Below are 14,099 nucleotides of genomic sequence, written 5' to 3'. Positions count from 1 at the left end.
ACGTCTTGGAGTGACACCACAAACAAGGGGGCGGGACCTTCTGCAACTGGCCACTTCCGGGTGCAATTTGAAGTACTTTTTAGACACTTTAAGTCATTTTTATTGGTGTTTTGCACAGACAGCGCAATACAAGATTTGTTCATGAGAAGGAATGCCACATGCCCCTCATTAAAGCGATAAGCAATATGCAGAGTTATATTTTACATTTTGCCTGTAATATTATATTTTTTTATGTTTGTGGACTTGGTTGAACTGAGAGTTTGTGTGTGTGAGACAGTTGAGTTGCCTGCTGTAAGGTATACAACTACAAGCAAATGGAGAGCAGGTTAAAATTGCTCGAATTAATTTGTTTGCATTATGAAAAGCACTTATCAAGATTGTGTTTGTTAAAACACCAATTAATTTTATTTGGATGTGTTCTCAAAATATCAATCTGGCACAATTTGACAATCACCAGCAAATTAGCTTGTGTTCACTTATGGAACTATAATGGATGAATTTAAAATGTGCTATATTATACCAAAATGGTCACAAAAGTCTGCTGAAAATGTTTTCAAATGTATTTATTGAGCTGTATTGTTTTGGCCCTCTTTGAAGGACAACCGACACCATTTTTTTGTTTACTAAATGACATCAGAAAAACGTTTTATAGCATCTAAAATACCCAAAACATGCAGGCTCCGAAAACTACTTCAAAATGATCTGAGAAAGTTTGAGTTTCAGAAGGTTCAGAAAGTTTGTGATGTCACGCGAAGATGTCTTCCCTTGCTCGAGAATCAAAACAATGGCTTCAGATTCGGAGAAGATGCTTTCTTGTTAATCATCCAGTTATGAATATGAATCAAATAGTTCTGAAGAGGAAAGCATAAATGTTTACAATCGATTAAAGAAGTAATGCTGTGTCATTTTGAGGCATTTGGATGAAATGTAGCATCCCAGAAAATGCACAAGATGGCGCCAAAGCTCCGTTGGAAATGGGCTGATTTGTCTGCTGGGAATTTGTGTCAACTAGAATCAAATCGTAGTCTTGTTGCAACACACAACATTTCACCATCGCGTTATTGATGTGTTTTCCGTCTAATTTCGCCGTCAACACGAAGTTTTCAGACCAAACAAAGTACCCAAATTGCATTGTGTGTCGCTTTCTCGGTCAGGGGCGTTCCAAACGTGACGTGACGTCACGAATCGTCACTAACTCAAAAACAAGACTTCCTGAATATTCAGCGCAAGTCTTAAAATGTAAAATATAGCTATATGCGGTGGGATCTTTGTAAAATACGCTCAGTAGAAGTCATTTGAAGTAATTTTACAAATTATGGACACAACTTGACTGGGGCGTCGGTTGTCCTTTAAATATCAAGTCAAATTTGACCTGCTTTTGAGCACATTTTAACCCTCTCAGCTGGTTACAACAGCTCATCGTGTTATGAGGTTACAGGGTGCATGAAAGGGTGAAGGTAAACAAACCAGAAGCTTGTTCTTACCAAATGACAATGGCAACAATCTTGAGAACTGCTTCATTCAAACTTTGACAAAAGTTGACCAAAGCACTTCCATTGGGCCCCATTCTCCCCAACATGATCCCTGGAACGAGTCACATCGAGTTCAGCTCATGAGTGAGTCATAACTTGTACATCGTACAAGCGCATTATATCAAAAAAATGTCAAATAATATATATATATATATATATATATAATGTCAAAAAGCTTACCCATTGTGGCGGAGAAAATGACAATACCCAGCACGTTCATGCCCTCGCTTGTACCCGCCGACGTCTTCATGATGACGTCCGGCGGCGGTGTGAGATCCAGCGAAAAGTTCTGGACATCTGTTCCGTTGTCATCTTGGATGCCGTAGATGTAGACCCGCCGAGTGGTGGTCTCATCCAGGAGCTGAGCTACTGTTGGTTTGGGGATATATTCCGGGTCTCGCTGGGTTCGGTACTTGTAAAGCAAAAGGCAAAAGACGCTATCTGAGCTGAACTCTTTCAGGGACGGTGGTTACGACAGTGGAGGATTTATCATAATATCAGGTGACAGGGTGCATGAAAGGGTAACGTTAGAGGAGTCTGTTGTCTGCCCCAAAATTTTGGGGGATAATATTTGGCCAATTGCCCTCATCGTTGCATGCTACTGGTCAGCAACAGTGTTTTTTCAACACTGGTTTAATATTGATGTCAAGGGAGATATCCGTACAGAGGAGTTGTCATGCTTATGTAATAATTTCACACAAAAAAAAAAAAATCGCCAAGTTCATTTTGTCACCCTCTCAGGGACGACGGTTCCTGCAGTTCATCATATTATCACGTTTTAGGGTGCATTGAAAGGGTTAAAGACAAACTACAAATAAAAGCAACAGAAAACTGATTTTTAAGCAGATTCCTTACTTACAGACAGTGTATTGTCGGTGTTCAAATACCTGACATGTTTCGGCGACTACTTCCGCCTTCGTCAGAGACACTCTGACGAAGGCGGAAGTAGTCGCCGAAACATGTCAGGTATTTGAACACCGACAATACACTGTCTGTAAGTAAGGAATCTGCTTAACATTAGTTATCAAGTAGACAGGATGAATTTAGTACAAAGAAAACTGATTTGACAACAAAATGGATTGTCATTCTTTCCAAACACTTCATGCTCTTCAGCATTCACACAATAAAACACAGTTGTAGGAAACCGAACACTCGTATTACCTGTTGAAATGTCGCTTGAACCAAGTTCGCTGGAAACATGTTGCTGCAAAGAAGAGGTTCAAAGGTTTTTTAAAAGCCCCCAAAAAACTGAGACGCGGCTAAAACCTCACAGTCCAATTTAATGTCAATTTACAACTTGTAGCAGCCATAATGTCATGAACATTTTCTTGAAGGAACTTATATCTGCATATGGAAATAATTATCAGCATATGTTGCATTTTCGTTTTTTGTTTTCTTCCGCTACAACACAACAAAACCACTCAAGTTCTTTTAGTTGAAGTGGATGTGTTCCCTTCCACCGAAGGCTACTGCATCACTCAGAGTGGTGGCAAGTGTCCTTACATTCAAGACGTCAGTGAGGAGAACTTAGAATCCATAGAACTCGGATGTATCACAGCGGAGTTTAAAACATGGCAGCATTAATGACCAAACATGTCTGCGCTACGTGCTCTTTGCGTGGGGGCATTCATTCAAAAGTCTATTTTGTGCCCAAGATGAAGCAAATGGAGCTAATGCGCTCTGTTCATCCCCCATGCGCTCAAGTGTCTCCGTATTTACGAACGCGATGCTCATTACGTGTACTTATCACACACGCCGACATGCGCTACTAGTGGGTCCGACACACTGCGCCATTTGAGAACGGACCAATATAGCACGGCTGCATGATAGATGAAGGCTTTAAAGAAGCTTTGCCAGATAAATCCAAAGCCCAGCTGTGCTCTTTTACAACACACACACACACACACAGATCCTGCAACCGTCATCACCGTCCGTCATAATCAGGACCAAGTTGAATTACATGGACTTTCTTCGCTCATTCATTCAAAGGCAATTTATTCCCGCTGTAATTTCATTCAAGGCGATGAAAATAGACCAACATATTTCAAGGGTTTTCTTCCGAGATGATGAGAAGACTTGGTAGCCTCTTCTTGACGTACTTTTGTTTTTAACCACGACTATAAATATGATTTGAGAACAACAAACGTTAGGTGGCGGAGGCGGCGGTGGTGGCGTAGTTGTGCCCGTTGACCTAGTGTCACACTGACACAGTAACTCTCAGGGGCCGTAACAAAGCTGACCTCAAACACACCCTGCTGGCTTTGAGCAGCTCAAATTAGTTCAACACGACAGGCCGCTGGCACACATTAGTCAAGGATATCCCTCCTTGCTCAAGCACTTCACTCCTCATAAGACTGCATGCAATTGATCACAAAATAATTTCAAGAGTGAAGTAAAGCGACTGCAAACCAACGAAAGGATTCAGTTTAAAAAAATTCCACCGCTTTACAAATTATTCTGATGGATTACATCTGTCATTTCAAGGGGATATGGAAACGGCCAACAATATTTTATCTGCTGACCAAACACGATTATAAGCAATGACCCACTTTTACAACTTCAATGTATGTAGTTGTTTACTTATTTGTTTTTTAAGATGACATTGAATCAGTTTATTCCCAGTCATCTATTCTCCTCGTTTCATAGCGTTGATTTTATCAATCATCCTTCCAATGCAGGTTGGGGATGTTGAATTTATTTAGTAATTTTTTTTAATCCAATCAGATTTTAATCTACACGGGTTGCTGTACCAGTCGAATCTGCTCAGTAAACAAGATGGCCCATGATGATGTCAACAATTTCTTTGTTTATGATTGGTTGCTCCAACCAAGCAAATTTCAACCGGGAAAACATATCTTGCATATTTATTTCTGCTGCCTGTTGAGTATGGTATGTTTTATTTACATTTAAAAACGATTGATGATTTATTGTTATTTATCCTGAACTGCTGTAAATGATTTGATTACATTAGGTTTTATTCGTCTTACACTGGAGAAATTTCACAGCAGCAAAAGTGATGAAAGGTCAAAGGAAGGAAAAGAAGAAGTTGAAAAACAAAATATAGGAACTGCTGTAACGGTAGCTACTCTCGCGCAGCCATCTTGAAGTCAAAAGAATAAAAAGAAAAGGAAAAAAAACCTCTTATCTGATACAAATAAGGGTTAAACAGTTGTTGATGTGGAGGCATTTACAGTTTGGCACCGTTTGTTTGCAAATAAAACAATTCATTCCGACCATAATTCTGACTAAGCTAATTTATCGGACGGTGAACACGGAACGACTTTGTGGCTCGCCCTCACCGAATGAGATCCAGCAGCGCGTCGGCCGAGCTGGTCATGGGCTTTTTGCTCTCCTCGGAATCCTCCTTCTGAGCCGCTCCTCCGGGGTGAATGATGTACACCATGATAATTCCCACCACCACAGCAACAAAGGTGGTCCAGAGGTAGTAGGAAATAGTCATGATCCCCAGGCGGCTCGAGCATTTGGCATCTAGCGCAGCCAGACCTGACATCAAACTAAGTCAAATTTTCCAAAGCGAAAGGATGGAAAAAGAAGAAAAGGGAGAGAAAAAACAATTTAGGAAAACAATTTGTCCCTCTGTAATTGTGTGTGATGAATCTACTGTATATGCGCACGCACATCAATGTAAATTGACAAGCTCGATTGCTGTGCTCTGTGAAGAAGTTGATTGCTGCGTGGAATTCATTGCCAGTTGGGATCACACGACAGGACACTGGATTTGGACCTTGCTAAGGTGGCTAGGCTACATGAGGAGGACGTCAAACGGGGTGAGGCCTAGAGACTCTTGGAGAAGAACTCCGTCTTCAGTTTTACCTCAGAAGAGACTTTATTTAGATTTAAGTATTGGAAGAGACACTATTCAAGCCTTTGTTGCTTGTGAATCCCCCCTGAAACCTTTGTTTGTATCCAAACCTGTCTTCCATTGCACTTCTTGTCCTGTCCCGCTGAGAGCCAGCCTCTCATGATATCACAATATATATATATATATATATATATATATATATATATATATATATATATATATATATATATATATATATATATATATATATATATCAACAAATGAAGTAAACAATCTCCTGCTACAATTTTATACGTTTCAGTACCGCCAAACAACTGACAGACCTCAAACACTACAACTTCAATTGAAAAAAAATAAAATAGAGGACTATGCTTTTGAAATAATGAGGGGTCGGGGAACTGAAACCACATTTTTCATGTTAGCAAACAAATATCACTACAGCAAAAATGGCTTCGTTTTAATCTTTCATCTTTTTATGATCATAAATGAACTTTTGAGGTTAATTTGAACTGTGATGTATTTATTTATTTTCTACTGCTTTACATGCGCACTCAAGAAGGCATGTTAAACAGTCCTTTGAGGTAGTTTGCTTTTGTTTCATATTACACATTACATACTTTATTTTTTTTAATTACCCTTTACTTGATTTTTTTTTCTTCATTGCAATGATTTGGTGTTGTGGGCCATTCCTGTCAATCATCGACTGCCATATGAGTCTGACTGGCGACCTTGAAGCAACAAATGACTCATCATCATGTTAGCCTGTGATGGGATGCATACACAAAAATTGCCACAAATCTTCAAGCTATTTGGAACGACGGATTGACAGTCATGAATGGGTTGCAACGCTTTTATGTCGTGACGCCAACGCAACTAGTGGCAGTGGAGAGCCCATTGATTCTGTATGACACGGCCGTGGGATAATCTGGTTTCCTCTTTGGCTGGAGCGCAGATGGTTGGGAGGAGGGAGAGGAAACAAAATGGGGACAGACAGGCAATAGGGCCGGGGCAGATATTTCACCCCGAGTTAAGCCATGGCGACCATCTGATCTGTGCATCACACAAGCACATACCTTCTGCGGTATTCAGAGAGACGGAAGAACATGCGTTCAGTATGCTAAGAATAAGAAATTGTTGAAATGCTTCCATTTTATTTTGTCAAGTGGTTGCACGACATAAAATATCTATCTATATCTATCTTCCTCCTTGACAGACTTTCCTCCATCCATCCATCCATCCATCCATCCATCCATCCATCCATCCATCCATCCATGCTACGCTGGTTCCACTCTTATCTCTCTGGCCGCTCTCAGTTCATCCAAATTAACTCCTTCCCTTCACAGTCCTCTCCTGTATCTTCTGGTGTGCCCCAAGGCTCTGTCCTGGGACCGCTCCTCTTTATCACCTACCTTCTTCCCCTTGGCAATATTCGCCGCAAATTTGGGATACAAATTCATTGCTTTGCGGATGACACCCAGCTCTATCTCTCCAGAAAAACCGACGCCTCTTCCACCTTCTTCCCTTTCACTCTGCCGCTCTGAAATTAAATCCTGGTTTACCCATGACTTCCTCAAACCTAACAGCTAAAAAACTGGAATTCTCCTCGTTGGTACCAAATCCACCTTGAGAAAAAGTAACTTCTCCACAAACTTCAACTCGTCCAGAATTCTTCAGCCCGGATCATCACCAGAACCTCATCCTTTCACCACATCACCCCCGTCCTCCAAGAGCTCCACTGGCTCCCGGTCAAGTATAGAATCAACTCAAAGTATTCTTTATACATTTAAAGCTATCCATAACCTTGCCCCACCCTACCTATCTGACCTTCTTCAAATTTCTATTCCCTCTCGTTCCCTCAGATCCTCTTCCTCCCTCCACCTCTGTGTGCCGCCCCCCCTGCCCGTCTCAGCATGAAGGGTGACAGAGCCTTCAGCTGCTCTGCCCCCAAACTTTGGAACTCACTTCCTCCCAACATTCGTAACATCGATTCTCTTTCCACCTTCAAGTCCCATCTCAAAACCCACCTATTTAAAATTGCATTTTCTGTGTAGCTCTCTCTCCTGTTTCTATTTGTAATTGTATTTTATGTATTGCATTCTATTTGTGATTGTATTTGATTTATTATAGTACCTATGCTTGTCTGTGACTGTAAAGTGTCCTTGAGAGCTTTGAAAGGCGCTTAAAATGTAATGTATTATTATTATATCCATCCATCAATTTTTAAAATTCATATATAGTTTCCTAAAATGTGGATATCGATGATTTGAGTCCTTTCAAGCCACTCAACGAACTTAAAATGGAGAACCCCCCCCCCCCCACCGCGACCCTCTGTTGTGTAGAAAAGACACTGAGACATGCCAATGGGAGCACGTAAATGCAGTTAGCTGTGAGATTGCGTGTGTGCTCACGTTGCCTCCCCTGGCCGCTTGACTATTATTTCAGAGTAGTTCTTGACATTAAGCATGCGTTCAGTAATTTCCTTCTCTGTACAAACAAAAAGGATAATAATAAACACATGCCATCCCTCCTCCGTTAATAAAAGGGGTGGGGGGAGAGACAGCGAGCGAGAGAAAGAGAGACAGGCCATGAAAGGGAGATTAACTTCTCATCCAGACTCTGCTGGTGCACATAATGTAAGTAGCTTATTGCACAAAGCACCCTGCGTGGTACCGGTGTGTTTGCCTGATTTGTTTGGGGGACTTTTCTTGTGGTCACTTCATGCGGTCAGTTAAGCGTGGGCCTAACATAGTATTTTGAGATTCTGTACGGTGTGTACATTACATGGCATCCAAAGTGCTTCCTTGACAAAAGTGACTTCACTCTGGTTTTTTTCTTATAGAATGGAAAATTAAATTCCAATTCAAGTGAATACAGGAATAATGCAAAAGTGCCATGTGACTTTTGTATTATCTTTTCCTTTCAACTTAAGGTCACAATATAATTGTGTTGCGTGAGGTCAGGGTCATCAAAGACATGTAGAAAATGGAGTCCTTCCAAGAAACGTGCTTTGAGATTTGTTTGTCACAGTGCTGGAAAGGGGGTCGAGGGGTGTTGTAATTGCAGTTTAACAACATCCTGAGAAAAATAAGCACACAATGGAGTGCGCACAAAGTTTGCGTAACAAAGTTGTGTTTCCAGTGTTTGTGAAAATTGTATGAGGAGAATAAAATATGCAACAATTCACCCACTGAAAAGCAAAATGATCATTATCCCAAGATGGCACACCAGGAAACTGGTGTTGAGTATTTGTGCGATATGATGTTGCTCTCACCTGGAAACGACAAGTGGCAAAATGAGCATTTTCAACATCCGCATTAGAAGTTCTCCAGGAAACTGAAAGTACTTGACTTCCTGCAAGAGAAACAGACAATATCTTCAAGGTACTGTAGTTGAACATCGCTCTTAAGCTGCCGAATGCGGCTGCCGCTGCTCACCCGCATAAAAGACGATCCTGCGACTGTATAGTTACCTTTAAAGGCGTTTATAAATGAAATGTATCATCATCATCGACCTCCCAGCCTTTTCCTGTCCATTTCCCTTTTAAAGTCCTCTCTGCGTGACTGCTTTGATTTAATGAATACACTCTTAAATCTTCTTCTTTTCCTTTGGGCTTTTTTTCCCTTCAAGGGGTCGCCACAGCGAATCAGTGTCCTCCATCTTCAGAGGTTTGATCGCATGTTTGATTTGGCCAAGCTTTTATGTCGGATGCCCTTCCTGACACAACCCTCTATATTTATCCGACTTGGGACCGGTACAATACGACACTGGCTTGTGTCCCTTTGTGGCTACAGAACATTGGCTGGGTTAAATGAAACCTAACTTGGGTGAAATAGCCAACCCAGCGTTGGGTCCAAAACTTACTGAGCCAATTCGGGGTAAATTATACCTCAGTTTAGGATTTGAAGCAACATGTTGGGTGATGAATTTGATCCAATAAGTGGTAAACGCAACCCATCATTTTGGGTTGAAGCTGTATTTGGTTGTCAGGTTATTAGTATATTTTTACATGTATACGTAGTATAGAATCATAATTTTAAAACCGGGATAAGAAGAAACAACTTTTTTTACTGCAGCAAGTCATTGTCACAATATATGTTTGGGGCAATTTTTACACCAAATGCCCTTCCGAAAACAACCCACCCAATTTTTTTTGGGAGGGCGGGGGGAACCAGAGACCCAATACGATACTACCGTTCACCCGATCCACAGAATTTGTACCTCAATCACCGTGCTCAAGATCGCCCAATGACTATCCGACTGCCACCAGTATTTTCAAAGAAGCGTACTTCTTTTCCTTTCGGCTTTTCCCTCCATGGGTCGCCACAGCGATTTCAATGAAGCATACATTGAATTGAATTGACTTTGACACAAAACGCAAGAGCAACTCAGCTTTATCTGCCTGGCAAATTAATTAACTCAGACTTTGGGAAAAATAACCCAATCCGCTCAAAATCTGCGGCAATGCAGCGAGGGGATGAGTAAAAAAAAAAAAAAACACCCCTGTGTCAAGTGTAAATGCTTTTCAAACCAGGTATAAAACTATGCCCGCCCCCATACATATGAAAGACCTTGACAGCATTTTACCAATCAAATTTTCCAAAAGTTTAGTAGTTTTATGCAAATCTAAACATTTTATTTCTTTACACTGCTTTTTAATTATTAATTCATATTGGATTGGATTTGGATTGGATTTGCCTTTATTAGTCTCACACACATATTGTGTCATCCTTTCCTTTAAATATTTTGTGAGCCCCACTGAGTTACCTTGTTCAGTATTTAAAATCTATCACCTAAAATAAATAAAAGCAGCCTAGCCTTGCTTTTATTTTAAAAGGCACAAATCTGGCAACAAAATGTGTCAGCGGGTGGACACAAAGCCCAAGCCTTTGATGTTTCATTGTCAATCAATCATTGATTAATTACTATCCTGATTCATAAGGGAGCCGTTTGTTGGAAAACAAGGAAAAAGATTAATACAGTTAGAAGAAATTATTAGGGAAGAAGAAATGGAGTGATTGGTGAGCTGTGCTGCAGTAAAAGCTTTTGCGTTGAGGCAGCTTTCAGGGACAAGCGCTGCTTGTGTACCTGCGTGTGTGTGTGCGTGTACCTGCGTGTGTGTGTGTGTGTGTGTGTGTGTGTGTGCGTGTGCATGTGTGCGCGTGCGTGTGTGTGTGTACGTGTGGTTGTGTGTATGTGTGTGTTTTCAATGTTTCCAAGAATATTTTTTGTACTTTTGTCCTTCGCTGTGATGCAAACAGCGGAGAGTGAATTCGCCGGGGTGCAGCCTGAGCGTTTTCTTGCCATGACTCTTCATCTAGTAACAGATTATTTGGTTCCGGGTTGGTCAGAAAAAAGCGAGGAGGTTATCATATATGAGAACTGGAGGAGCAACCAGGCTTTCAATCTGAAATTAAAATTGTTACTCTCTGAAAGATGTTGAAATTTTTAATGTGGCCTGGTCGCTGAAGCGTCATGAGTTAGCGTTCCAAGTTAGCAATGCGAGTTAGCATCGCAAAGAGCTGGTGAAATATCCTGACGTCTTGTGATTTGTCGTGTGGTTGATTCTTTGCCTCTAAATTGTGTCTACATTCGAATTTGTTGTATTAGATGAAGTCGGTTGTACCAAATACAGTACAGGTACAGTTGCTTTTCATGCGAATAAGGTGATGAGTGTAAAGCTCATATTGCACTGCCCAATCCTTAGTCGTTTATTTGCTTCAGTCCGCTGAAGAGTATAGTGGCTTATTAGGTTCAAGGCACATTGATGACTATAAATGAGATTTCATCAAGGAAATCTTTAGGAGTCCCATTTCGCACATTGTTTCTTACAGTGACAAAACAACCCATTATACGCCACAGCGACAGTACAGCACAGAAAAAAGGAACACAGTTGGGTTTCACATGAAGTATCATTGAGTTATTATTATTGTTGCATAACACCAACAAACTAATCTGTTGTACATTAATTGAAAGTAATGATAAAACATTAGCATGTAAGCAATGTAAATATATTGTTTGTAGTCAGCGACGCGAATGGTGGGAGCACATGAAAGTGAACTCTTGAGATACAATACGAGAACCAGTAGCAGACCGCCAAGGCCTGCAAAGCCTTCTTTATATTTAATATTATTATTATTATATTATTATTATATTTAATAATATTTTGTCCATGAATTCTTATTAAATAATTCCAAATTGTCTTTCAGCTTCCTTTCATTACTTTTCCCCTGTTGCACTACCTCCAGATGGGTGTTTTCATATTTAAGCATATAACCAGTCACATTTCAGCCATCATTTGTTACCAAAGTCAGAAATCTACCTGGACGCCTTCACAATTAGTCCTGCGGGCTCTGTCACATCAAATGTGTCAATCAAACTGTTACTCTAACCAATCACATTTCGAGTTGGCAACCCAAAAAGGGTACCAACGCCTTCTTGAAGGCACTGGTCAACGTCAGAGCTTTCGCAAAGTATGATGCGAAAACAACTGCTATGATCGCAAGCCGCTAGTGACAAGAGCATACTGGCCAGAGCTAGCACACTGTATCAGTAGCGTGCTGCATAAGCGAATATATTGTGTTGATTGAATAGCAGTGTTGTGAACCCACAATGGCCGAAGTAGAAGAACAAATGGATTTGGTTGGATATTTACTTCTTCTTTTCCTTTCGGCTTTTGCCCTCAGGGGTCGCCACAGCGAATCAATGTCCTCCATCTATCCCAGTTTTGTGCATCCTCTTCCCTCACACCAGCTACCTTCATGTCCTCTTTGACCACATCCATATACTTCCTCTTCGGTCTTCCTCTCGGTCTCCTGCCTGGCAGTTCAAGATTCAGCATCTTTCTCCCGATATAGTCACTCTCTCTCCTCTGGACATGTCCAAACCATCTCAGTCTGGCCTCTCTGACTTTCTCTCCAAAGTCTCTAATATGAGCTGTCCCTCTAATGTACTCATTCCTGATCCTATCCATCCTGGTCGCTCCCAAAGAAAACCTCAACATCTTCAGCTCTGCTACCTCCAGCTCTGCTTCCTGTCTTTTCTTCAGTGGCACTGTCTCCAGTCCAAACATCATGCCTGGTCTCACCACTGTTTATCACTTTTCCTTTCATTCTAGCTGAAACCCTTCTATCACACATCACACCTGACATTTTTCTCAAACTGCTCCAGCCTGCCTGGACACGCTTCTTCACCTCTTTTCCACACTCTCCATTGCTCTGGACAGTTGACCTCAAGTACTTAATCATAGGTTTGATTCGCATACAGTAAAGTCTCGTTATATATATCCGAAAAAATATCGATATAACCGGGACTATCGATATAACCGGGACTATCGATATATCCGACCCTGTTTGCATGTAATTTTCTCCGTGCGTGCATAGAAATAGTATCGATAGAACCGGGACTATCGATATATCCGATATCGATATAACGAGACTTTACTGTATTTGTTTTGGCAAAAACGTTTACGTCGGATGCCCTTCCTGACACAACCCTCTGTATTTATCCGGCACAATAAGACACTGGCTTGTGCCCCCTTGTGGCTACATTTTGGTTGGATATTTACTGTTAAAGCCATTTTCAAGACGGACTATTCAAGGAAATATGGACATCGTTTAGAAAAGTCGGTCAATTATTTCCTGGCCGGTTCCATATAAATTCACCCTTGCGGAAGTGCAACTTTGACTGGTGCTTCAATCCAGGCGGACATTCTGACTTATGAGAATTATATAAGTCAACATGACGTTCTGTTGTTGACCTGATGTCACTGTGAGTGATTGACTACTAATCTCTCCACCGGGAATCCTGATCCATAGATGCGTCCAGCAGCAGCTTCAGGCAATCTGAGAGGCCATCAATTTGGCTGCAAATCCAAAGAAGAAAGAATCTGGAGGAATCAAACCCGCTCAAAAGATGTAAACCCAATTCTGTATTCTATATGTTTTTGTCGCCTCAAAATACTAAGTCCTTCACAAATAGCATCAGGGCGCATTTGGGCTCCAGGGGACATTTACTTGAGTGGGAGCCAACAAGGGTTCATCGGTTGCAAAGGCAATGGTGTTTAAAATTGGCTGATGTCCAGAGGATACGTGAGAAGCGGTGGCACGGGTTTGTTAGGGGTCACAATAAACAGGGGTTAATGCATCCAACTGACCTGTTCGGAGAGCTGCTTGCCTCTCAGGAAGAAGCCAAGCAGGCAGCCAATTACCACGGCCAGCACAGACAGGATGAGGAGACCGTTCTGCTTGCAGACGTTCTTGACCCTCCCCCACACTTCCTCCAGGGCCACCGCCATCCTCACCCCTTCCTCCTAAGGAGCTCGATCCTGACTGCAACTATATCGAGCCCCCCCACCCCTCCCTCTATCCACCAGAAAGACCCCCCTCAAGCGTTGCTTATTCATCCATGTGGATCCCTCAACCTACCACTGACAGCCACCTGTGAAATGTGCCTACCGACATGCACCACACTTCGTCGAGGCAGATCAGGAACAGACCTCTGAAGAAGGTAGTGGGATAAAGCACAAGTGGGAAAGGAAAAAATGACAACGGTTTGGGTTAATTGAGGATGGGTCAGCCAAGAAAAAGAAACACTCCACAAAAGAAGCGACAATTCCACCGTGCCGAAACCGAGCTGCGTCCCGGGATGTTCAACATGAGACTGACTGACAGTGTCACACAGACAAGCTCTGGATGACTCTGTCAATCACCTCTCTCTTGCCGTCTCACGGCCTCAAACCCCCCCCC

The 14,099-nt window shown here is 41.7% G+C and overlaps 1 protein-coding gene across 1 annotated transcript in view; it reads right to left on the bottom strand.

The window, feature by feature from the left end:
* The window catches only part of LOC148891751 (excitatory amino acid transporter 5-like), a 32,378-nt gene extending 18,703 nt beyond the window's left edge, over nucleotides 1-13,675 (bottom strand). The window contains exons 1-6 of the mRNA XM_089009152.1: nucleotides 13,508-13,675; nucleotides 8,627-8,706; nucleotides 4,832-5,047; nucleotides 2,694-2,736; nucleotides 1,713-1,944; nucleotides 1,485-1,584 (exon numbers count right to left, since the gene is read on the bottom strand). Of these exons, the coding sequence (XP_088865278.1) occupies nucleotides 1,485-1,584; nucleotides 1,713-1,944; nucleotides 2,694-2,736; nucleotides 4,832-5,047; nucleotides 8,627-8,706; nucleotides 13,508-13,648 (812 nt within the window). The 5' untranslated portion in view covers nucleotides 13,649-13,675. The remainder of the gene's footprint in view (nucleotides 1-1,484; nucleotides 1,585-1,712; nucleotides 1,945-2,693; nucleotides 2,737-4,831; nucleotides 5,048-8,626; nucleotides 8,707-13,507) is intronic.
* Nucleotides 13,676-14,099: the final 424 nt, after the last annotated feature.

Source organism: Hippocampus bargibanti, linkage group LG11, assembly GCF_051943395.1.
Source record: "Hippocampus bargibanti isolate YZ-2025 linkage group LG11, ASM5194339v1, whole genome shotgun sequence".
NCBI lineage: Eukaryota > Metazoa > Chordata > Actinopteri > Syngnathiformes > Syngnathidae > Hippocampus > Hippocampus bargibanti.
This window is presented reverse-complemented; position numbering and strand designations above follow the sequence as displayed.